General features: G+C 36.9%; 1 protein-coding gene across 1 annotated transcript in view; it reads left to right on the top strand.

The window, feature by feature from the left end:
• The window catches only part of LOC119784359 (sodium- and chloride-dependent GABA transporter 2-like), a 30,174-nt gene extending 22,075 nt beyond the window's left edge, over nucleotides 1–8,099 (top strand). Inside the window, exons 6-14 of the mRNA XM_038286367.1 lie at nucleotides 871–1,005; nucleotides 1,094–1,197; nucleotides 1,882–2,006; nucleotides 2,109–2,221; nucleotides 2,312–2,449; nucleotides 2,611–2,713; nucleotides 6,967–7,067; nucleotides 7,156–7,326; nucleotides 7,411–8,099. Coding sequence (XP_038142295.1) covers nucleotides 871–1,005; nucleotides 1,094–1,197; nucleotides 1,882–2,006; nucleotides 2,109–2,221; nucleotides 2,312–2,449; nucleotides 2,611–2,713; nucleotides 6,967–7,067; nucleotides 7,156–7,326; nucleotides 7,411–7,500 — 1,080 coding nt within the window. The 3' untranslated portion in view covers nucleotides 7,501–8,099. The remainder of the gene's footprint in view (nucleotides 1–870; nucleotides 1,006–1,093; nucleotides 1,198–1,881; nucleotides 2,007–2,108; nucleotides 2,222–2,311; nucleotides 2,450–2,610; nucleotides 2,714–6,966; nucleotides 7,068–7,155; nucleotides 7,327–7,410) is intronic.
• The last annotated feature ends 18,582 nt before the right edge of the window (nucleotides 8,100–26,681 follow it).

Here is a 26,681-nt window from a genome sequence, read left to right as displayed (position 1 = left end):
GTTTTCTTTAATTAGTTTTATAATCTTTTTAACTTATGGAGGACCAGCTCTACCATATTTAAAAATAGATACATAAATAAATAAATACTCAATAAATAAATAAGAAAACAATATACAAAAAATAAATGTAGGTAGAAATTAAATTATACAGTAAGACATAAATGTATATATCTCTTTAAATTAGCTTCTTTATTTATTTGCCTTTGTAATAATTACATTATTTATTTATTGTCCGTTATAATCTTTAACTGTTATAATCTTTATTTATTATTTAAGTATTTATTTATGTGCATGTTATAATATTTTTGTCTGTTTTATTCTTCCTTTGTATTTTTTTACCCTATTTATTTCTTCAATGCTATTTATTTCCATTTGCATTTCCATTTAGAATTAACAAGAATAAAACAGACAAAAATATTAGAGCATGAACATTTATTAGTTTATTGTATATTTTCGGCAATTAATTGTATGCTTATTTATTTATCGAGCATTTATTCATTTCTGTATTTATTTTTAAATATGGTAGAGCTGGTCCTCCATATAAATTAAACGTATTGCCAATATTGCTGTGCGCTCCGTTTACATGAAGGAAATGATATAATTATTGCAAAAGTTAAACAAATCCAAATGTAAACAAAAAAAAAAAAACATCTGATGAAAATACAGCTATAGTTGAGACAATAGAGGTGCTTTTTAGGTTCATGCTATATTCACACTGTATAAAAAAAGATAAATAAATTAATTGGTGCTTGATTTTAGTTAAAATGATTTTTAAGCTGCCAATTTCACTTAAGGATGTTTCATTTTCATTTTGTGTCTGGAAAATTTATTAGCATATTTACAATTATTTTTTTTCTCCATTTCATGCAGGCAACATACTTCACGGCCACATTGCCCCTCTTATTGTTAGTATTACTCTTTCTGCGGGGCATTACTCTTCCTGGAGCCTTGCATGGTATAAAGTACTATCTGTACCCCAATCCCAGTCGACTCGGTGACCCACAGGTACCACTACAATTAGTCCACTTAAAAAAAATATCCATTAAATGTATTAATGTTTATTTGAAAAAAACTTGCTTTTCCTCTTTTAAAGGTCTGGATAGATGCTGGAACACAAATATTCTATTCATTTGCTCTATGCTTGGGTTTTTTGACTACTCTTGGAAGCTACAACAAGTATAACAATGACTGTTACAGGTGAGTGAATATCTTTGCAGAGTTTTTCTGATGCTGACTTTTGTCAGCTAGAAAGAAAGCTTATTTTCATTGCACCATCAGACAGACTCGTCAGATAACTAAAATTGCTTCCCATAAAAAAATCGGACTGTACCCAAAAACTGGACTGTTACATTAGTTTCTCTCTGTTGCTCTTTGGTATCAATGTGTCTATGCATGGTTGTTTGTCATGTGTGTCTCTGTGTTTCCCTGTGATGGAGCGGCGAACTGTCCAAGGTGTACCTCATGTTTTATCAATTGACCTCACAATGCTGCATGCTGCAAGGTGAACTGGAATAGAGGATAAATGGAGGAACAACGTTTCCTGTGATGGAATGGTGACCTGTCAATGGTGTAACCCACCTCTCGCACCCACTCTCTTCCTAGCACTTTTTGAATCTTTTTTCAGTTGAATTGATTTCCAATTAGAATAATGTTTCTCGCTGTAGTCAAGTTCAGTGGTACTTATATGAACTAATATAAAATTTTCACATCCAGGTTAATATATTTCTGACCAAATTCTGATTTATTATTATGCATGCATTACAATAAGCCATATATTGTATTATCTCTTGTAATACGATTGCCAAACTGTTAATAATTCATGTGCATGTCTTAAAGATAAAACACTGATGTAAGTTTCTGCTTGTGTCTTGTTCTTTGTAGAGACTCTTTTTACCTTTGCCTGGTGAACAGTGGAACCAGTTTCTTGTCAGGATTTGCTGTTTTCTCAATTCTTGGCTACATGTCACAAAAGCAGGGTGTTGATATTTCCACTGTTGCTGAATCAGGTACTTTTCCAAATCTGCTTATTTCAAGTACTACCTTAATATTAATAATATAAGTGAAAATGGAAATTAAATAAATTATTTCTTGTACATTTCATTTTACAGGTCCTGGACTTGTCTTCATAGTCTACCCTCAAGCGGTAACCCTTCTACCGTTGCCTCAGTTCTGGTCCATGTGCTTTTTTTCCATGATCATTTTGTTAGGAGTTGACAGTCAGGTAGAATATAAATCCTAAATCTATTAGAAATGTCCAGTGTCCCATAATATGTTCTCAATGTAACTTATCTCTTTGTGACTCTTTTTTCAGTTTGCTGGTTTGGAAAGTATTGTTACCTCATTATCTGATATATGTCCTTCCGAGATCAGGAAAGGATACCGCAGAGAGCTTTTACTATTGATGATCTGTTCCTGTAGCTTTATTTTTGGCCTTTTTTTTGTGTCAGAGGTGAGTTTAAGGAAACAATTGTTACTTATTTCTGAATTAATCAGGTGCATATTCTGCGAATTTGGTTCTCCTAAATACTAATTACTTCACAGTTTTTATACACATTTCTGACCAAGGAAGCCTGGGTATGTAATAATTGATAACTAACATTCTGATTTCAGGCCGGCATTTACATTCTGCAGATCTTTGATCACTATGTGTGCAGCGGTCCGACACTTCTTATGATGGCAATCTGCCAATCAGTGATTATTGGATGGATTTATGGTGAGAGAAAGCTGTCTTTGGAACGATGCATGTTTGTGTTTATTTATATTTTTACCATCCAGTATACAACAGTGCTCTTAAGTAATGTGTTTGTAACATGTTAGTCATGATTATTCTTTAAACAGATTAGTTATTTTTTTACTTACCGTGTATGAATAAGGACTATAGTTTGTTAAGCGCATGTGTCTGCAATGTGCACATGTAAGCACATGTGGCGCATGCAGCAGCTATGGCAACTTTAGCATTGAACACAGAAGAGAGACGATGGCGCAGTGGTTACAAGAAAAAACACAGTTTCATCATAGAAATATGAGAGCCTAAAGCTGCATTTGGGATTTTTTAATGAACTGTTGTCTTAGCCTGAAAATTTGAACAAGCCCTCCTTCCAGGTCCATCACCCTTAGTGTCTCTCATTCCTTATTCCAGGCTAGTAAGCAAAGTTACATTTACTAGTGTGACCAACATTAATATATGCTTTACAGTGACACGCAGATACACCGCACTGACAATCTTGAGCTTGAATATCAGCATGTAATCAGTGGGGGTGGGGTATGAGCTGAATGTACACAGGTGTGATTGGCACTGTAAAGACATTGGTTCTTTCCTGTCCTGGTTATTTTTGTCTTGCAAAAGGCAGTAGGACCACTGGAAGGAAGCAGCAGACTGTCAGGTTTAGACAGTTTTAGCAGTTATGCAAAACATTTTTTTTACATATTGTGCTTTTAATGTATTAAGGACCACACAATGAAGTTGAAAATAACATTATGACAAAAAATCAGGCTTACTTTAGGTTGGAGTGTTATGCTTAGGTATGAGAATGATGAATGTCCTAACACACTTTTATTGTCATCTTTGTTAAAGATGTCTACAAAGCCTTCAATTCATTCAACATTTTTATTTAGCCATTTTTCAGAGATATGACAGATAACTCAATCAATATTTTCACTCACTCACTCAAAAGTTTTCATATTCTAGTTCTTACAGTGTATTGTACCTTTAGCATAATTGGTAGCTTAGTTTTTTGTGGATGATGGGCTTAACTTTCTCTTATGGTAAAGCCGCCTTTTCTCCTTGGCAAAAAGCCTTGATTTAATTTGATTCCCTAGGTTGTCTTTCTTGAACTGCACCTCTACAATCTATAATGTAGCCAATGAGAGGTCAAGTTGACTTTGTGTTCTGAATCATTGTCCAAGCTGTTCCTTTAGACCTAATTTTGTGTGCCTTTAAAGCTCACACATGTCCCCACAATATCAGCAGTTCCCCTCTGTGTTTAACAGTGGTGTGCAGTGATGGTGTACCTTTAATTTTTGTTGTTTGATCTGAGTGTTATGTAGTTTCAACAGAATCTCCTTAATTGTCCACTTCTTAAATAGAGTTTGCATGTGGCTGATTGGCATTGTTGCTTACTTTTTGTGTCTGTTTCATGTGGTTTACAGTGTTTTTTTTTAATATTTTGCTGTCACTGGATAAAAGATGTAAGGCCCTTTCAAGAGCCTTAAAACTCATAAACATTTTACTTACAACAAACAGATCACTTGAGGATGGTTTCCTCTATCAGCCATTGAAACCACTTATGTCAACTTGTGTGCATGTTGTCAGGCAATGTAAACTTTTGAATAGACTCATTTAAGTAGTGAACAGTGAACAGTTGTTTGAGGATAAATGCCTTCACACAACCAGTAACCATATGTGAAAAAGAAGCTTTTGTGTTATGATTTAAATATTCTAAGAATGTAAAACATTTCTAACAGATACGTAAAACATTCTACCATATTTATACCATATTTATGGTCAATGTTATCAGTACATTGAAACCTGTCATGTTTTCTTCATAATTTTGAAATTGACTAGAGTAAAAAAAATTGGAGTACCATTTACTTTAAAAAAATTATGTAAATTTTTCCACATAGATATTCTTTGTAAATTTCACTCAGTAAAATCTAAGTAGATTTTTACCAACTAAGGAGTAGAGTTTTTTTTTTTTTGTTTGTTTGTTTGAGTATAAAGTTTGAATATTATGGGAATAAAGTCATAAAATTACGAGAATAAAGTTGTAAAATTACAACAATAAAGTCGCAATGACAATAGTCATGAAATTACGAAAATAAAGTCTTAAAATTACGAGAATAAAGTTGTAACATTATGAGAATAAAGTCGTAATATTATGAGAACACAGTCCTAATATAATAAGAATAAAGTCATAATATTATGAGAACACAGTCCATATATAATGAGAATAAAGTCATAATATTATGAGAACACAGCCCTGATATAATGAGAATAAAGTCATAATATTATGAGAACACAGTTCTAATATAATTAGAAGTAAGGAAATCTTTTAGCACACCAGCATCAAATTGTGCAGTATGTCAAAGTGGACTCAGATTGCTGTTTGGTGGTGCTGGTCGGCCGCCATATGCTAGTTGGAGCTCAAAGCTTTCTTTCTGAAATTGGGTGTGTGGCATGATGACTTCATTCTCGTTATTTTTCATATTTATTCTCATAATATTAAGACTTCATTCTCGTAATGTTACAACTTTATTCTCGTAATAAACTGACTAAAAAATACTCTGTCATAATTTCTGACCTAAACATGGTCCTAATATACAAGTACTTGCATCAGTTAAGGCCGTAACTTATCATAATTGTTTCGTTAATACTATTTGATGAGAGGAATTATATGTATTTATATTTTGATGCATATAGATTTACAAATTAAATCAAAGTAACACATTAAATAAAATCTGTTATTTTGGGGTAAAAGTACTTCACATGGCACTTTGCAGCAAATTTTACATAAAAACCGAGCTACTATTAACAGAGCAAAAAAGTCCCTTTTTTCAGTGTACAGGTTCTTATACCCATATTCACAGTCAGAGTAATAAGTGAAAAATTTTAAACAATTTAAAGACAGGCCACTTTTTTTCAAACATTAAAAATGTGAATCTATTCTAAATTTATAAAAAGTCTCCTGACGGTTGAGAATTCTATTAACAAGTTAAACTAGTTTAGATTTTGAGACTTCTGTGTTTCAGGAATGTTTGCGTGTGGCTAAAAGGCTAACATTTCTGATGGCTCCCCATCTCAGTCGTCACGTATATCCAGCCGATAGTCAAACCTTCAATCAAAGGCCCGGGTTCTCCACTTAAAAAAAAGTGGAGTCCTCTCTTCAGGTCGGTGGAGAGTCCTTGTCTCAAGTTGAGAAGTTGAAGTATCTCGTGGTCTTGTTCACGAGTGAGGGACGGATGGATCAATAGACGGATCGGTGCTGCGTCGGCATTGATGCGGCTGCTGCATCAGACTGTTGTGGTGAAGAGGGAGCTGAGCCGGGGGCAAAGCGTGCGATTTACGGATCGATTTATGAATCGATCTACATTCCTACCCTTACCTATAGTCATGCGATCTGGGTAATGACAAATACAAGAGGCTGAAATGAGTTTCCTGCGCAGGGTGGCTGGGCACACCCTTCAAGATCGGGTGAGGAGCTCAGTTACCCGGGAGGAGTTCGGAGTAGAGTCGTTGCTCCTCCACATCGAAAGGAGCCAGTGAGGTGGCTCGGGCATCTGTTCTGGATGCCTCCTGGTCACCTCACTTGGAGGACACGCTGGAGGGACTATGTCTCTGAGCTGGCCTGGTGTCGCCGTGGGGTCCCCCCAGATCAGCTGGAGGAATCTCTGCTTAGACTGTTGCCTCTGCGACCCTGCCCCTAATACAACTCAAGAAAATGTATGGATATATGGATAAAAGGCTGACGTCACACCGCTGAATTCTGTGTATTGAACTCATTAATAGAATTTTTTTTCACTTTCTCCTGAACTAGTCAAGCCATTGTCATGTCACATTCACTGTTTCAGACCAGAGAATTCTGGTGGGTTTTTTTTATTACTTTTGAGACCTTCTTTTACTTTCAAATTTGTCTGTTTGATCAAAAACACAGATTTTTATGGTTTTAGAAACTCAGAACACATTTTACTGCTACTTTACATGGACTTCAAACTGTGAAAATTAAAGCTAGATGGATGCCTATAGAGTATTTCCACTATACAAGTTAAGGGGATGATTAAACTGATAAAATAGACATAACTGTTCAAAGGGAGAGAACAGAGGTATATTTCAAGTGTAAATGTATATTTTATTTCAAAGCCTTTTACATATTTACTATGGAGGGTGTACAGTATTTACACATCCTTGAACCAGCAACTAAAAATTAGTTATCCCTTTTACTCATTGGTAAAGCAGTGTTTTTGTCCTAGGAGCTGGACGCTTCTCTGACAACATTGAAGACATGATTGGGTACAAACCTCTTCCACTGATCAAGTACTGCTGGATGTATGCTATCCCTCTTTTGAGCTTTGTAAGTCTTTTAAGCTCTCTAGACACTCATAAAAAGTCAAACTTTGATCCCACAGTGTTCTTTTCTTTTTATGTGGTTTGCTTTAAAGGGATCCTTGGTGTATTTGCTCCTGAGATACACCCCAATGAGGTTCAACAACTCGTATGTGTATCCTTGGTGGGCTTACTGTATTGGCTGGTTTTTGTCCATGTCTTCGTTGTCTATGATCCCACTCAACATGGTGTGGAAACTAGCCAAAGGAAAAGGAACTATCTGGGAGGTCAGTGCTTGATATTGCACATTTTTAGCATACATTTAAGTTAAACATTTTCATAACTTTTTTGTTTCTGCACAACTTTTCCAGCGCCTCAAGACAAGCTTCCAGCCTGCAGATGATCTCCCAGTGATGTCAGCAATGGGAATTGATGAGGCTTCACTCACAGCATGTCTCTGAGGAAAGAAAAGGAAAAGATTTTCAGCAAAATCCCTGTAGTTGAAAAAAAAAAACTTTTTTTCTCTTGGAAGAAGTATGTTTATAGCATGTTATTATCGCTGTTATGATTTGAACATATTAACATATTAAGGATATTGGATTGTTTAACCCTTTTTTAATACTATTTAAACTATCCCAACCTTTAATATAGCATATGTACTAATCTGAATAACAAGCACCAAACCTCTTTGAAGCTTGCTTTTAACACCATGAGTAAAATTAGAATAATTCTATAAAGCAGATTTGAACTTTGGCAAAGCAACACTACATAAACACCACTACATTTTCAAGACGTGTTTGTGTATTTCACAAAGGTTACATTACACTTTTTTTCCCGATAAAAATGCTTCCTTGTGTTCGTTAAATCATTATTCTATAACAGATGTTGCCATAGCTTTAATTACTTTAGTCTACATTAGGAAGTTAGCTTCTGACTGCAAATGAATATATCTACAATTGAGGGAATGTTAATAAATATGAGCAGGAGCTGGGTGAGCCATTCTGCAGCTCAGCATAGACATATTAAATACTAGAATCTCACTCAGAATTTTTTGTACAATTGACACAAAACTATTTATGAAGATGCATGATTGTTTTTAGCCTTGGTTTAAAACTTAAATCCTGGACGGCCACTGAGCTGGAGCTTTAAGGTTTGTGTCTTGCCCTACAGTGTTTCTAATGTTTCTCCTGCAGTCAAAAGCTCTGGTTCTAAGTTATTCTACCCCAAAGGCTGGTCAAATGTGTGGAAAATTATGAACAGAATGTTAAGCATTTGTAATAAAAAAAAGGACATAACTGTTCAAGGGAATGCTGGTTATCTGTACACATGTTGAACACACTAGCCTTATTGTCTTTGTCTTTAGGTATATTTTGTAATTTTTAGAAAAAGGACAATACAACTAAGCAAAGCTATATTCAGTCGTACATCCATCCACTGTTGTAACCACTTATTCCCTAATGTGGTCGCGGGAGAACTGGAGCTCAGAGTTTCCATGGGTCATTAAAAATCATTAAAAGTCATTAAATTATATATTTTTTTAATTAGGGCCTTAATTGGCATTACAATTTATTAAATGTGATTATGGTGGCATTTAAAATGCTTTATTAAAAAAAGAAAAACTTTATAAAAACAATTTCATGATGTTTTAATCACGATATGTTTGCGGGGAACTGCTTTCAGCTGATCGTAAAGCCGTATGTTTGGAAAAGAAGCTCGAGGCAGAGAAAAAGCTAAAGAATTGGAAAATGCAAACTTCAGCAAAAGTGGCTGGAAAACGAGGAATTTGGGGCTGTAGCCTGTCGACTGTAAAGATGACAAAAGATTTTACTGTGCTTTATATATATATATATATATATATATATATATATATATATATATATATATATATATATATATATATATATATACACACATATATATATGAGAATTATAGGTACTTGTTGAGCATTAAAAGAGTATTAAAGGAGCATTAAAAATCATTAAAATAGATTTACTTATTCCTGTATAAACCCTGGAAGCCTTTCCCAGTAGTCAAAGGGCGAGAGACAGGGTAGTACACCCGGGATGGGCCACAAGTCCATTGCAGGGCCACACAGAGACGCACAAAGAGGAACAACCACACACACGCACACTCACTCCTAAGGGCAATTTCAAATGTCCAACCAACAAAACATGCAGGTTTTTGGACTGTGGAAGAAACCCGGAGAAAACCCAAACATACAGAGAGACAACATGCAAAGTCCACACAGAAAGGTCCTGGTACCTCCGGGAACTGCGGAGAGGCAATGGTGCTAATATAATCTTCTGGTGATATAGCTTTCATTTAGTATTAGAGTAGAAGTAACTAAATCCTAATGCATGTCACTAATTATTGTGTTCTTGTTCATAATAATTTTTCTTTTAGAACTTATGTCATTTTTTTTATTTTATACCTATAACCATACTAATGCTCTAAAAACCTGATATGCTATTTTTGTTTTTATTTAAGAATTCAGACATTATAGTCAAGCTAAATTAGCATAACAAAAAAATGTGAAGCTGGACATTATATCTTGTTCTAAGATTCTATACTGCTAGGTAGATTTTTCCTTTTCTTATTCAATTACCTTTATGACATTTAATAAAAAAAATATTTCATTTTTACTGCATTGTACTGTAATAAATTAATGGTTCTGGCAATTAAACGTGCCTCTTGTCTATGTTAAGTATTGAGATTGAGTACAGATGAAATATGCACACCCTGCCATCAAGGGGGGACTTAACGTTGGTTATCTCAGTCCAATGACAGAGGGCTGTGAAACTAATTTGGTGGAGAGGAACCATCATCGGTCCTGCTCACAAACAAGTATCAACACCAACCACTGTAACTGATTACAGAGTTGGCTAAGTCAAGATGAATACCTGAGATTTTGCATGCACAGATGTCATGGTGTGTTGACCAATGGGAGGCCAAGCCTGGGCTTACCCTTTGACTGTAGTTGTATAACTAGAGCAGCTAATGTTTGCTGTGAGACTGACTGAGTGAGATCTAATGCTCACATTTACAGTTGGTTTGAAATTTACAGAAATGTTTGAAGTTTTTTTTTCTTGTATTATTGTCTGCAAAGAAAAATAAATAAATCATTGTGTAGAGTTCTAAGTCTTTTTTTTTTCCTCCACCAACACAATGAAGAAAATCATCCACGATTTTGCAGAATCAATTTTCTTTTCTTGTGGAACTTTATATCAAACTCACTAAGATCAAGGTTGGGAGAGAGCAAGTTCTGGCTATAGAGGAGTCGATATGACAAAAACTGTCTGCCCTATTAGTTTTAGACATTTCGCTAATCCACTTCAGCTATTAAAAAAAAAAAAAAAAAACTTGTTTCTGATTGCCATTATTATCTCAGGATGTAAAACATAAAAAAGAGAATTAGAGCAGTGTTTTTTAAACCTGGTCCTCAATGCAAACTTCCTTGCATATTTTAGATGTTCCCCAGTTTTCAGACACCTGACCTGGTATCAGTTGATTGCAGATTAACAGGCTTTGATGAACTACAATCATCTGAATCAGGTCTGTTGAAGCAGACAAATATCCAGGGCTGTGTCTTAACGTCCGCCCTAACCCCTAAAACCCTCCATCACTATATAGAATGGGACTGTATAGTGGACTATATAGTGAAACTATATTGAAAACACTTTTGCATTTGCCATCTGTATTTGGTGGATGTGCAATTGGACTTGCTGAATCAATCTGAATGGGATTCCTCTAGGTACACCACCTCAACATGCAAACACATTTCAGCTGTCTTTCAGGATATTTGTGTCTTCTTAGATCACTACTTTGTAGATGTTCTTGTAATTCCTATCTGTGTTTAGTAATGTCCTTCTAAAATACAACATTGATTTTTTTTTATCTTATCCTAAAGTCCACCTCCTCTTCATTGATTTTTTTAACTGACATTTTAGATCAATTAATACCCAATTACACCATCTTGTGGCGGAAATATGTAAGTAACTGAAGGCTGAATTGCAATGCCTTAGAGTTTAGAGGCCTTTTCATAAACAAAAAGTTAACCTGATCTTATACCTCCTCTTTGCATAGTAGACGTACATATCTTAATGGCTTAACCCTTCCAATTTACATTGTAGAACCTCCAAAGACCCACTAGGAGCATGCTCTACTACAAACTGGTGCATTTTAATTGTTTATTCCTGCAAAACTTATAGACTGCATTATTTAGCAAAACACCTTCTTCCAGCCATCTTCAGAGGGGTATACCTAAAACAATTTACAATATTAAAATGTTCCAAAAGTCTGTTCATCAGTTTAACTAATCAGTTTTTATTTGCAACTCAGCAGTCCTTAAGAGAGGAACAAAATTATCTAACAGGTTTGCATATCTACGTTTTAATTCTGTGAAATTTCCTTTACAGCATTTTGAGCTGTGGAGCACTTTTACTTTGTTTATATTTATTTATGTTAAGAAAGAATTTACCCCAAAAAAAAAAACCCTAGCTATATATTGCAAAGCAGAATATTTGTCACAGAAGCATATTTATATAATTCATTAGATTGGCTGAAAAATTGTCAGTTTTCTTTAAATTCTTTAGTCTTTTTTTCCCCTGAGGTTATATAGTGTGTTGTGGCTTTTGAGTTTGAATGAAATACTGGTCCTATTTATTTAGCTCTGGCTGGGCCAGTCAAAAATGGTCACAGAGTTGTTCCCAAGCCACTCCTTTGTTATTCTAGCTGTGTGCTTAGGGTCATTGTCTTGTTGGAAGGGGAACCTTCGGCCCAATCTGAGGGCCTGAGCACTCTGGTAAAGGTTTTCTTCCAGGATATATCTCTATACTTGGCAGCATTCATCTTTCCTTCAATTGCAACCAGTCATCCTGTACCTGCTGAAAAGCACACCCGTAGTATGATGCTGCCACCACCATGTTTCACTGTTGGGATTGTATTAGGCAGGTGATGATAGCAGTGCCTGCTTTTCTCCATGAATACCGCTTAGAATTAACACCAAAAAGTTCAATCTTGGTCTCGTCAGACCAGATAATCTTCCTCTCATAGTCTGGGAGTACTTCATATGTTTTCTGGCAAACTGTATGTGAGCTTTCATATGTCTTGCATCGAGGAGAGGCTTCTGTAGGGCCACTCTGCCATAAAGAGGCAGATTGGCCCGTGGAGGGGAGGGTTGCAGTGATAGTTGACTTGGTGGAACCTCTCCCATCTCACTACTGCATCTCTTGTGCTCAGTCATTGGGATCTTTGGGTTCTTCTTTACCTCTCTCACCAAGGCTCTTCTTCAAGGATTGCTCAGTTAGGATGGATGGCCAGGTCTAGGAAGAGTTCTGGTCATCCCAAACTTCTTCCATTTAAGAATTAAGGAGGCCGCTGAGCTCTTAGGAACCCTGAGTGCTTCAGCAATTCTTTTGTAACCTTGGCCAGATGTGTGCCTTTTCTCAATTCTGTCTCTGATCTGCTTGGGCTGTTCCTTCGTCCTTATAATTCTTGTTTGCTTTGACATGCACTGTGAGCTGTAACTTCTTATATAGACCGATGTGTGCCTTTACCAGTGAAGTCCAATCAGTTTAATTAAACACAGCTGGACTCCAATGAAGGAGCAGAACCATCCCAAGTAGGATCCGAAGAAATAGACATGTGATTTAAATATGAGTGTCACAGAAAACGGCCTGAATACTAATGACAATGTGATATTTCAGTTTTCCTTTTTTAATACATTAGCAAAAATGTCTACATTTTTGTTTTGTTCTGTCAAGATGGGATGCTGAGTGGACATTAATGAGAAATAAGATTAACTTTTTTAGCAAATGGCTGCAATGAAACAAAGAGTGCAAAATTTAATGGGGTCTGATTACTTTCTGTACCCACCAAGGGTGTAGGTTTGATATCCACTTTGGTAAGGACAAGTAGTCTTAGGTTTTATTGGTCTGATGTCATTGGTCCTAAGCCAAAATATGCATGCTCTTTTTTATGCTTAATGTGATCATCAGGGAGCATATGATTTAAAGTGAGAAGTAGCATTCCTTGCTACATTTATACAACTTTTATAAGCACTACACACACTATCATTTATCAATGTTTGAAGCATCACCGTCTCTGATGAATGTGGAATTAGGACTTTTTTCCACTTTGAAAAGGTTTGCATTTGAACTTACAAGCAACTAAGACAGTAGATAAATATGTGCCTTTTTAACAGAATATAGTCTAAATATGTCTGTTATATGTTGATATATCCTGTATTTTCTTTTGAAGATATAGAATTGTGCAGAAGTAAACAGAAGTAAAACCCACTCTTATCTCTGTATCATGAAGCAAAGAAAATAGTACATTCAAGGGATGGCAAATAAATGTCTTGCATTTACATTTACATGTGCATGGGAGCTAGAAGAGAAACTGACACTGCACATTTAAAATATTAACTTCACTATACAAGTTGTACATCTGGGCAGTAGTAACTCTGCATAGCTTATTTCATGAACTTTTTCTGGAACTGAAACAATTATTCGTATTAATCATCAACAAATTCCATAATCGAAAAATTGTTAACTGAAGTATTGATACTCTAACATGCTTTTAGTGGACAGAGCAAACCACTTAGAGTAGTAAATATATGAAAATTGTAAAACAAAACAAAAATACATAAACATTTTGCATTTAAGAAAAATGTATTCGTCTGTCAATATTTCTGTTTCAACTGCTATAATTTCGTGAAAACATTTCTTTAGGGAACCTTTCCCTGCCCGATTACTAATGGATTAATCGAAGAAAAAAAATTTCGACAGATTAATCGATTTGCAAAATAATCGTTAGTTGAAGCCCGAATTTTAATGTAACATTCCTATCACATTTCTTACATAATACATCTGAAGTGGACATAATAGCCAACCAAACAAACATGTAAATCAGGCAAACTATTCTAAAATGTGCCATCATTTATGAGCTCCAAAAGAGATCACAGAATCCAATTACTCATACTGAACAAAATTAAACTCTCATCTGAAGCCCTGAAGGTTTGGACACTTCTTTCTCTACCTGTGCTGCAACATCATCACTCATTACTTGAGTTCCCTAAATTCAGCCATACCAAATCCAAATTGATATTTATATTGTTTAAGAATGAATAAGCTGCTCCCTAATTTGTAATTAAAAACATTTAGACCTCATCACCTGAAGCATTGATGGGTCAACTGCTTCAACTTCAAGCTGCTCTGCATCATTATTAACATTGATAACTGTGTTCCCTATGATCATATAATGTTATTGTTATGCAAGTGTGTTTTAATATTGAAGGATTAAATGTAACACAACCTTTTATATCATCGTATAATACTAACTGTCTGACATTTTTCCAGCAGTCTTTAGAAAACCTGTCTGACTCAGAATATTTAGTTTTACTAAAAAAAAAGTTTTTTGTTGAAAATGTATTATACTTCAGAATTAAATATTATTTTGAGATGCTAACATTGGTTCCACAAATCAAAACACTCTCTTGTTTCTTTACAGAACTGCAATTAGCAGCTTTCGCCTGTTATATCATAGATAATATTTCATTTTTTAATAGCTTTGTAGCATAACTTTGCAAAGAACTTCAGCACCAATTGTAAAGAACTTAAGCATAAAAATGCCACGAAAAAATAAGTACGGTTATTGTGATATTATTTCTTATGTGAAAAGAAACCAAATAGAAAACAGGAGTGTCTTGATTCTCCTCTCACTTTCCCTGTGGAATAGAGGTTTAAGGTTGAATCTATTCCCACAAAGAAACTACAACTCTGCTTTGAGAAATCATTATACTGAACAACTTGGCCACATTGCAACAACTAACGCCTTAATAACATTTGTAAACTATAGATAATATCTGCTCTGAGTTTCTCATATTTGTGGGACTTCATTAAATCTCTTAAACAGTTCAAATTCGGGTTTAGGGGCTGCTATCTTACATGTTGAAATTGCTTTTCAAGAGAGAAAAACAGGATCAGCAGATAAAAAACTAAGCCAAGGCAAAAGGAACAAGTAAATAGCAGCCTTATCAAAATGTATTGGGGTAGAAAGTACAATATTTGACTTTGAAACGTAGTGCAGTGAAAGTTATAAGTTCTCTTGTATGGATGTGATGTTGCTTAGTAACTTATCAAAAATTTTATTTAAGACTTTTTAGGGTTTGTTATTCACTTCCTTATGTTAGTGCCTTTATTTTAACTGTTATCACTAACATTTACTTTATTTGCTAACCCGGGATATGTTTATTCAGGAATGCCAATATACATTCTGTAAAAGACCTGGACTAATTTCTCAACAATGAGCCAATTGACCTTGACTATTTTTTTTTTGACATGACACTAAGGTACAAATTGACAAGACAGTTGAAAGCATTCATTTATTTATTTATTTATTTACGTGTTTATTTGAACAGGGACAGTGCACATTAATAAACATTTCTGTAAATGAGCCAGTGTTAGCTAAGTAGCTAATTTTCAACTGTAGTCCCTGGGCAAGGTTTAAAGTGCCAACATAATAAAACAACAACATTAAAAATTAGTGCAAACAATAAAATAAAATACATAGTTAGTAATCTACATAAAAGTTGGACATTGATCTGTAAAAAACAAAGACATTATTACAAATATAAGATTTAAAAAGCATTGACAAAAGTGCATCAGACAGGCAGACAGAAGTTATTGATTATGATTACAGGTTTGATTCTCCTGTAACCATGCTTTTAACATGTTTTTGAAAGTTCTGTATTTGTCTGCATTGCGTATATGAGTTGGAATGGTGTTCCAGGACTGAGTTGCTCGCACTGAGAAGGCTGACCGACCAAATGAGCTTTCTCTCAGTGGGACTGTAAGGTTATTAGAAGAGACAGATCTGGTGAGTCTGCTACCTTGTGTGAAAAAAGCGGTAAGTGGTGGTGGAGCAAAGCCATGTAAAATTTTAAAGACCAGATTTGCATCATGAAATGTAACTAAATTTTCCCAGTTTAACAGGACATGTTTGTCCAGTATACTACAATTCATGGTACTCTGAATGAAAGCAATACGGAAAATGGAGAGTGATGGAGCAGTTATCTCCAATAACCTCATCAGAAACAAAGGAAGAAAAGAGTAAAGTTCTGTGGATGAGGCCACAAAGGCCGCTTATTTATTTTATCTATTCTACCCTTCTCCTTTTTTTATACTGTTATAGGTCCTTCTATTGTTTCTTATTGTGTCCCTTATTTGTATACTTCCTTGTGTCATAATTTTTTTTTGTCCTTTCTTCTGCCTTGTGCCTTTTATATGTCTTTTTTTTTACCTTCATTACTTGTATCATTTGTACCTACCCACTTCTTTATTGCATCACCTGTTTTTATTTTCCCCTATTTTCTTTTACTCCCTTGGTGCTCATTACTCTCACTCTGAAAAGACATATTTGCTTCAAATGTTATATATCTCAGGTTACATGTTTAAAGCATGTTTACTGTACAAATAATTGCCATACACTAAGGGTGAACTTTAGTATTATACATTTTAAGGCGAACACAATGGTCTATTAATGCTGGAGATGTCAGGTTTTTCACTTGAAATCATGATTTTTGGGATAGTGTGGGGTCATATGTTATGTAGTATGTCAAAGTATTGTTTTTTACCTCTAGTTATGCTTCATTTACCTAATTAGCATAATTAATTTGACCTACATATTCCTTCTGTGCAAGGTTCTATACATAGGGGGCAGCCTTCGTACTGCCCCCTGCGATAACATGGGACACAGCAAAAGCTGTCAATAAAGCCTCCCTCATTTCTTAGATATCTATAAAGAACAGAGCATCTGGAAAACATAGTGAAAACAATCGAACAAAGACAAAGCCATGGAAGAGTTCAATACATCCTGAAACCACCTCAATCCTATGAAAACTGAGCACACAATAAAACATATATGTGATGAAACAAGTGAGATGAAATATGACATTAAATCTATTAAAAAATACATTTTTAACATTCCATTGTTCAACTATTTTACAGAACATATCTTTATCTTCAATTTCAGAGATGGAGACTAAATGCACCATTTACATAAAGCATACATGACATTGTCTTCTGGGAAAAACCCATTGCCTGGACAGTTTTACCAACGGATTGCATAAAAGACATTGCAATCCCAAGTCCAGTTCATCTTTATGCCAATGCATTGAACTAGATTTAAAAACCAGGGTCCTCCTGGACTTGATTTAAACCTCTTCATTTAATAAAAATCATACTTTAAATACACACTGTGGATCAATATTAACAATGTCAGTATTTAGTTTATTTCAAGACAACATCTGAACTAACTTCACATAAAATTAAAAGTCCTTGGCTACAACCTGTTAATCCTAACCAAAGTGGCTTTGTAAAGGCATGATATGGCTGTGATAATATTTGGAGGCTGATAAAGATAAGTTATAACTTAACCATCGACAAATACTGTATAGTAAAAGACAAGCTATTTACAAACAGGACTCTTATAAAAAAATTCCCTTATATAGGGAATGCTAACAAGGCTAACCGCTAACCAAACTTTTTTGTTTAATCCGGTATTTGAACCCCTTGCAGAAAATAGTGGCAGCCATATCTCTGAAATCAATTCAGTAAAAAATAAAAACAAAACATTTAATGTGTAGCCAACCTTATATCATACTTAACTAAAACCATAAAGGTCAATTTATGCAATGTTAGACCCAGATCACAAATTCAGAAAGATCAGGCTATAAAAACAGAGAGAAATCTAAAACATAGCCGATGTCTCTGACATGTTGAAAGGCTCAAATCTCCCGAGCATCTTCCTCAGCATGTTTTCTGTGTCTCCCAGGTGCTTTGTGGCAAAATTTAATAGAGAGGTTTGATTAATATCTTAAAGAAATTGCTTTTATTCCATAAAGGCCATATTTGTGCAGTACATGACCGATTGTTATCCTATAGACATCTCAGCCATAGATCTCCACAGTTCACCCTGAGTGAACTGTAGAGTGGCTGCAATTCTGATCAGTCTTTTCTTTGTTTGAGCTGAATGTCTAGAGGGATGGCAGAATCTTCGTAGATTCACAGTGGTTTGATACTCCTATTTCAATATTATCACTTGCACAGTGCTCCTCGGGATGTTTAAAGGGGTTATAGAATGCAAAACCGAATTTAGATTGTCATAGATGAATAACACTAGTTCAGTGGGTGAAATGGATGTACAGAGAAGTTTAAACCCCATCGACACCTCCTTTCTCTGCAAATCTCACAATTCTAAACTTCCACCATAAAACGGGCGAATCCAAACGAAGCCCCGAATTTATTTCAATTCAGGGATGTTGCTTTATTTGGTTCTGGCCTGTACTTTTGTCATGCCCCGAAATTGACATACAGACCAGCCCACTGGTTCACTGGCCAAAGGAACAAGAATAGTGGTAGATGTAAGACACCAGTATAGATGTTTAGCCTATAATTTGGTTTACTTCTGCAAGAATTACAATGCAGGCAATTTCTCTATTAAAAATGAGCCAAAACCACGGTTGCTGCTGGGCCGCTGACTGGCATGTGAACTGATCTATCAGCTACGGGACATTTTTTTAGGTATAAAACGTAAGACATCACTGGGAAAAAGAGGATGTCTGGTCACCCTACCATATGAACAATTAAATTTTTATGTGAGTGAGTACTTGTTGCTATGATGCGTCTTTGCTCAGCAGATTCGCTTGTTGTAAACCAACGAATCAGCGCACAGCTCATCTAAATATTTATGAGCATACCATAAAAGGAAGAAAACCTGTTGTTTCAATCTGGGACTCTTAACCAGGCTTGCTTCAGGGCTCATAGAACAGCAAATAGGCCATTTTCAGCACACACCGTATTCAGCGATGTTAAGGACCAGCACCAAATACCCTATATAATCATTCTATCACCCCTTTAAAGCTTGAGAAATCTTTTTGTATTCAATTCTGACTTTAAACTTCTCCACAACAGTATCTCAGACTTGTCTGGTGAGTTCTTTGTTCTTCATAATGCCCTCTGCTCTTTAAACACACTCATTTAGACTATCACAGAGAGGGTGCATTTAACGGTGACTTGATTACACACATATGGATTCTGTTTATCATCATTTAGGTCTACATTAGATCATTCAGAGATCCTCACTGAACTTCGGGAGAGAGTTTGCTGCAGGCCCCACTTTTCAGTTTTTATTTGTAAAAGATTAATATACCCAAAAAAATTCGTTCCACTTCATGACTGTGTCCCACTTGTTGTTGAGTCTTAAAAAAAAAAAAACACACAAAAAAACCCTACCTTTATGTTTGAAGCCTGAAATCTGGCAAAAGGTTGAAAAGTTCAAGGGGGGCAAATACTTTCACAAGGCACTGTATTTCAGCCTTGGACTGCTGCAATCTACCTGATCCAGGTCAACCTGTCCTTGGTTGTTCTTGGGTGATGTCCATTGTAGCCTTTCGACTGTCCTCATCACTCATACAACTATTCAACTCAAAGTGACCAACTTGCTTTCATACACAGTACTCGAGTTAGGGGAGGATGGCATCCCCTATCTTAAAAAAAATCTTAAAAATCATCCCCCTTCTTAAATGACCATCCCCCCATACCATCCCCTGTGACATTTTGTCACTAAATGTTTAAATTTCTATTTTATATCAACAGTAATGGCAATTATACTGCCCTTTCAACATTTGGCAGGCTGTGCCCTTATGCTACGTTCACGCCAAAAGCAGCAAGAGCAGCAAAAACGCGTGTGCTGCTTCCTTTTTTATGCTTGTACAAGTTACGAGTAGCCTGCGCTTTTCTGAACAGCATCACGGCTAAGCGGCAAAGACAACGCGATTTGAGAGAATGTGAAAATAAGGAGAGGAGGGAATCTGTGTCAGAAATGATCTGGAAGGGTGTTGATAGCATAATGGGGAATTGGCATCAGCAGAGTAGAGAATTTATTCATCCCACACTGACTGTAGCACATCGACTGACACATGTCTCCATACAAGTAAAATCCTATTAATTTGAATTTATCTGTCCACCAAAACTATAAAGTTTAAGGCATCCATGTATAAGAAATATGAAAACATAAAAAATATGTTTAAAATTTCCCTTTTCGTTCATATTTCAATCCGTTTTCTCATAAATGGGCATGAGTTTAGGGCGATGCACGCTCCGCGACAGGGGATTTAGGAAATATGGGGCCCTAGACAAAGATAGGCATGGGGCCCTCTGAATTAAGAAGACAACTCATAATACAGACCCATTATTGAGATACAGAAATTTTAAAAGAATAGACAAACATTATTTACTAAATTTCGACTAGGTGGTTGACTCTGTAGGGGCAGTGATAGCCATGCCAGGCCAGGGACTGACTGCAGTTCTACTGAAAGGTGCCTTGGTCAAGGTCAATGATCGGTGTAACTGTGATGTAGCAACCATACCATGCATAGTGCTTTAGGTTAAAAGAATATATTAATTATGTATGTATGATTCCAAAAGAAAAAAAAAAGCTCCATCCCTTCTTTTTTTTTTTTTTTTTTTTTAGAACTCGACTACCGCTCATACATCCACTGAAAATTATCCAAATGGTGAAATGTCATACAATCAGTGGTAACTGTTATTTGACCTGCCTGTTTTGATGCTTGGAAAAGTCTAAATTTAAGAAAGTCAGTTAGGACCGCTTTGACTCTGCCTTTTGTTACACAAAGCTTTATATAAGAAATAGATTATTTGAATTCCACCCCTGGTTATACTTCAGACACTCAGCTGGAAAGGTTACAAAATCTGCTGTGGGAAAGTTAAAAAACCCAAATTTCCAGTCAGTGAACTGTAGCAGAAGCATAGAAGATTATTGTGCAATTTGGAGTAGAGCCAGTCATCCTTAGGTGCCCCCTGCAGTGGCTTTGAAATTCTAAGCTGCACAGCACTCCGGAGGAAAATAATTGACTGACAGCCCTGAAACAGATCTAGACATCACACACTGTGAGAGAACCCTGTACTTAGAAGTTCAGGAGGAAAAAACAACTTTGTTTTTCACCTCTTGAAATTTATGTCTCATGCCACTACTACTGTAATTACTTTTCATTATGACTACTGATCCTGACATGTCCTGATTCTGGATGTATCAGGATAAGACATGTCTTCAAATAGTTTGTTAATTAATTATATATCACTTTTATCTTTATCCAACAAAAACACCTACACGTGGAAATTTCTATTGTGAATGTGTTTTGAATGCACGTAACACTATATGCTGCGAACTGTACTCCTCCATTGCAAAATCCAGCTAATTCCCCAATCAGGCAGCCAACAGCTATTGAACTGGGCCATTTAGTCGGAAGCTTCTGTTGTGACACTGTTTAAAAGATCGTCCCCTCTGATCTGACCAGTGATAACGTGTTTAGCCGCATGTCTTCATTCAACCACTGATTGTCTAGGTGGTTTCCAGAAAACAATGAGGGCTGTGACGATAATTTGCAAATGTCTTGAAGGAAACCTGGTCTTCTTTGAAGAGATGCTATCCAACCACATGAGTTTGTAGATTTATAACAGAGTCCAAAGAGGCCGGCCGTAGGCAAAACAGAGTCCCAGGAGGCTGACTGTGAGGCCGGAGGCGAGGCGGAATCTCTGGAGGGTGGCCAAGAGGGCGCCGACGAATGAGGACCTCTGGAGGACTGCCGTGGGGACTATGATGTAGGAGGACCTCTGGAGGACGGCTGTGACGACGGTGATGAAGGAGGACCTCAGGAGCACGGCGTCTCTCCAAAGCATGAACCTTAGAGGATGGCATCTCTGCAGCAGGAACATTGGAGGCCGGCAACTACAGCACTGGAACCTCGGGGGCTGCCGACTACGGCACAGGAACCCAGGAGGAGGCGGCACAGGAACCTAGGAAGAGGCAGCACAGCTTGGGATCCATGAAGAGGCGTGAAGTGCCTGCTGAGGGGCCTTTGAGGCCAGGAGGGCCCGCTGAGGCGCCTTTGAGGCGTAGAGCATCCACTGAGGGCCTTTGGAGGCGTGGAGCGCCTACTGAGGGGCTTTGGATTCGTGGAGTGCCCGCTGAGGGACCTTGGAGCTCTCACAGTTCTCAGTTTTACAGTTAGACCCTTCCTGGGGTTCAGGGGTCTCTGTATGGCACAGAGTGTGCTCTGATAGAGGATCTGCCTGAGGCAAAGTGCTAAGTGAATATATCTGAGGAGAAGTGCTAACAGGTTCTAACTGAGGAGTCGAAATGTAACAGGTTTTGAATGAAGGGTAGAAACGCCAACAGGTTCTGACTGAGGAGATAGGACACTTGGTGGAACTGGCTAAGTGCATAGGACACTGAGGGGAGCTAACTGAGGAGAAGGGAGGACTAGGTTTGGAGTTCTGGAAACATTTCTAGTCCATTCTTAAGTTCCTTAGCAACACTTACCCGCTTCCAAGGAGGACTGATTGAGGGTAGATCGTCAAATGTGCTTCTGAAGAGTTTTAGAAAGTCTCTGGCCTTATTACTTGGTGGCTCTGCTGGATCCGTGTTGGCTGGTTCCTTCTTTCAAGGTTGGGTGGATATTTCTTTAAGGACCTAAATGCAGATATAAGGAGGCAGAGATGAGTTTGTAGCTTTAATAAGTTCCCACAGGCAACTGAGGCAAAAATAAAAAATATTGAAAATACTGAAAAACAAAATCTAGTGGAAAAACAGGTGTGTCTTAACTGTGTGCGTGTCGGATAGCAGGCCTGTCAGATGGGAGGATGAGTTTCATTATTCTGGAAGCCTTGACTGGTAAATAATTTGGCCGCCACACATTCTTCTTTCTGTTGGATCACTTATTCATGCACCTGTAGTGGTTTTTCTTGTGTGCTGACTTAGACATTTGCTGAACCTTTTTTAACCTTCCTGTTGTCCCCGGGTCAAAATGACCTGCCACTGTATTAAAAAAAGCAAAAATCAACTAAATGTAGTTTTTTTTTTAAACATGAAACATTTTCCTAAACTGGCCCCAACAATAGAAACATTAAAATGTTGCTTTTATGACCACTTCAAGGCAAGCTGTACAAAAAAAGGTAAAAAGGTGGTCTTTGAGTAAAAATGACCTGTGAGGCAAATAGAGTTGAAAGTAAGGTCACAGAGCTATTTACCAACCACAGAGTGTGACTTTAGAAGACCACGTGTTTATTTTCAGAGGTTATACAGGTGCTGCAGGCAGGACCTCAAATTTTGTCATTGCTGAAGCCATGAGTGTGCATTACAATGTCGAAGAGGCTTTAGAGCAGGTTTTCTTAGATGTCCAGGAAGACAACTCTGATTCAGAATAGGAAGTGGAGGATGTCAAAAACCCTCAAGCTGAGAGAATTTTTCCTTACAAACTGATTATGTTCATGGTAGAGAATCCTGCTTCACAGCAGAACCTCGAGCCAAACATACTCAAACTGTGCAGGGTCATCTTTGAACACACCATTTCACTTTTCTGTCACCAGTTCACCACAGCTCTTCCACACTTTCTCTGGTTTCTTTTTCTCATCGTCTTCTGCTTCTTTCCCATCGCCTGGCTTGCCACAGCTTTGCCTGCTGTGGATTAGCAAGCAGGTAGGTCCGGATCCATATAACCTGGACTGGATGTCTCATAAGCAAGACAAGAGGAGGGTGTTCCTGGAACAGCTTATAAAGGCACTTTTAACTCCACTCATTGAAAGAAAGAAGCATGTCCCAGCACGAAAACCTCAGCAGCAGTGGTGAAAGCTATTTAGAGTGCAGGAGCTCCTGATCAACATGAGGATCCATCTACCACAGCCACTTCACAGATGGGGCAAGTAAAAGGAAGAGATGTCAGTTCTGCCCTCAAAACAAGGACTGTAAAACACATGCTGCAGGTGTAGGAAATATATCTGCAAAGGCTGTGCACTTGCATACTGCCCAACATGTGAGTTGGATGGGTTATGGTATTTTTCATATTTTTGAATTGTATTGTCTTAAATTGGTCACTGGAGAAAAAAAGATTAATTGAGGCCTGATTGATTCATGGAGTCATTGGGATGAATAAAATAGATTCAAAACTAATTTTTGCACATTTCTTTCTTTTCTTAAGCTGTACGAATTCAAGTAAAGAGGGCAAATTTGAGTATTCAGACATTTTGTGGTAAATGACAACATTTACCACAAAAAGCTGCTTATATTGGGGGTGTAGTGAAGACGGGTCATTCTGACCCGGAGGACACATGGTGTAAACAGAAAATGAGGACAACATGAGGGTTAAAGAACACTGATTTTCTATTAAAAATATTCATCTAAATATTTCAATATAATTCAGTTTATTTATATAGCGCCAATTCACAACACGTCATCTCAAGGTACTTTACAATTCAACCAGATCACACAGTCAAACTGATTCAAAGGTTTCTATCTAAGGAAAACAAGTTGATAGCATCGACTCACTGACTCAAATGCAATCCCTCACACCCAAGGGCGTAGGTTTGATTTGAACTTTGGTAGGGACACTATTGGTCTGGTGTCATTGGTGCTATGCAACATGCCCTTTTTTATGCTCGATGTGAGCATCCGTACTGATAAGAGGAATTCATTGTTAAAAGAGAAAAGCAACATTTTGCTCCATTAATAAAAATGTTATAAGCTCTACACTCATTAGATGCTGTTTATCAATGTTGAAGTATCACCGGCTCTGATGAATGTGGAATTAGGACTGTTTTCCACTTTGAAAACGGTTTCATTTGAACGACTAAGAGAGAAGGTAAATACAGTATTTTCTTTTGAAGATATAGAATTGTGCAGAGTTAAACCCCACTCTAATATTTGTACCTACTATTCTCTCTCTGTATCAAGCAAAATAATACATTCATTAAAATATTAACTTCACTATAAAAGTTGAACATCTGGGCTGTAGTTACTCTGTGTAGCCCATTTTATGTATTTTATCTAGGGCTGAAAAAATGAATCGTATTAATTGATTATTTCAATAATCGTCAACTAATTTAGTAAGTGATTCATCATTAACTGGAGTATAGAGACTTTAAAACATACAGTAATATAAATGAAAAAATGTGCCTTTCCCCACAGAGCAACCCACTTAGATCAGTTATTATATCAAAATTGTAAAAATAAAAAAAAATTGAAAACAGTAATATCAACTAAATATCGGTAAAAAGGAAACCCTCACATTTTCTTTTTTAGTTGGCTGTGGCTAAGAATCAGAAATGTTGATGCTTACAGCCTTTATTTGCCCATTTTTCCAGCAGTCTTCAGAACTCCTGGCTGACTCAGAATATTTCGTTTTATAAAAGAAAAAAAAAGGTTTTTGTTTTTTAGTGTACATGATATTCATTTTTTTTATTGGGACTAGTTTTGTAGCCTAATATTAACTGTAGTAACCGCAGCATTCTAGTGTGAATAAATTTTCAATGTTGTGCTCCAAGCACACGCGGACTAGAAAACAGCCAATCAGAGAGAGAGAAGGCGGAACTTAAGGCAGAACAACCAATGAGAGTTGAGTTAAACAGCGCAGCACAGTTCCATGCGCTGCTACATGAAAGGGACAGGAGAGACCAGGCAGAGGAGCTGCGAGAGGAAAAGAAGCCACTGCTGCAACAACTACTGCTGTAAATTATAAACATGTTGCTCACATCCAATTATTGGTAGGGACAATTAGGTCGGTTCAGAATTTTGGTAGGGACATGTCCCTATGGTCCCTATGCAAACCTACGCCCATGCTCACACCAAACATGTTTGTAGCGACAGTGGAGAGGAAAAACTCCCTTTTAACAGGAAGAAACCTCCAGCAGAACCAGACTCAGCATGAGTGGCCATCTGCCAAGGCCAACTGGGGTTCAAGGAGACAGAAGCACACATACAGAAAGAAGCAGAGATACAAAAGGCAACTGTCAATCAGGAAACACACAACCAGGCAGATGAGCTCCAAGCCAGCCCCCACATCAGAGGACAAAGAGAGCACATCCAGTTAGTCACAGTCAGAGAAACAGGACTACACTGTCAAACAGGCTGAGCTTGAAAATCTATATACAAAAGTGTTGAGAGCAGCAGCACAGCTGATTTTTCTCCAGGATGATTTCATACCCAAACAGGAACAGACCAGATGAAGCAGAGAGAGAGAAGAGTGTTAGAGATTAAACTAACAAATTCTGCAAAGTGGGAGAATAGAGATAGAATGAAGCAGGATGACAAAAAAAGGGCTTCCTATGTCCTCCAGCAGTCTAAGTGTATAGAAGCATAACTATAGAGATAGCTTTGGATGACCTAAGCCACTCTAACTTTATGCTTTATTTCTGCCTCACAGACTAAAACTGGAAGTTGGTTGCACAGGAGAGGAGCCTTATAACTAAAAGATCAATTACAGCATCCTCAGGGTATTTGGTTTGGTGTTTGCTACTGATCGCATAAAGTTCTTTCAGGGCTAGCTTGGCATTAGCATCTGAGGATATATATACAGCAGCTAGGAAGACAGAAGTGAATTCCCTTGGAAGGTAATAAGGTCTGCATTCCATCATAAGATGAACATAAAATGGAGCTTGGCCGTTTTAGGCTTTATATGCAAAAAGGAGGATTTTAAACTGTTAGAACCCCACCTAACTGCTTAGAACATTGAGTTTCTGGATTCGAGCCCTACTTCCACAGACTGCCAGTCTGGGTCTTTGAGCAAGA

The sequence above is a fragment of the Cyprinodon tularosa genome, unplaced genomic scaffold (genome assembly GCF_016077235.1).
Source record: "Cyprinodon tularosa strain WSP-4 unplaced genomic scaffold, ASM1607723v1 ctg224, whole genome shotgun sequence".
Taxonomy (NCBI): domain Eukaryota; kingdom Metazoa; phylum Chordata; class Actinopteri; order Cyprinodontiformes; family Cyprinodontidae; genus Cyprinodon; species Cyprinodon tularosa.
This window is presented reverse-complemented; position numbering and strand designations above follow the sequence as displayed.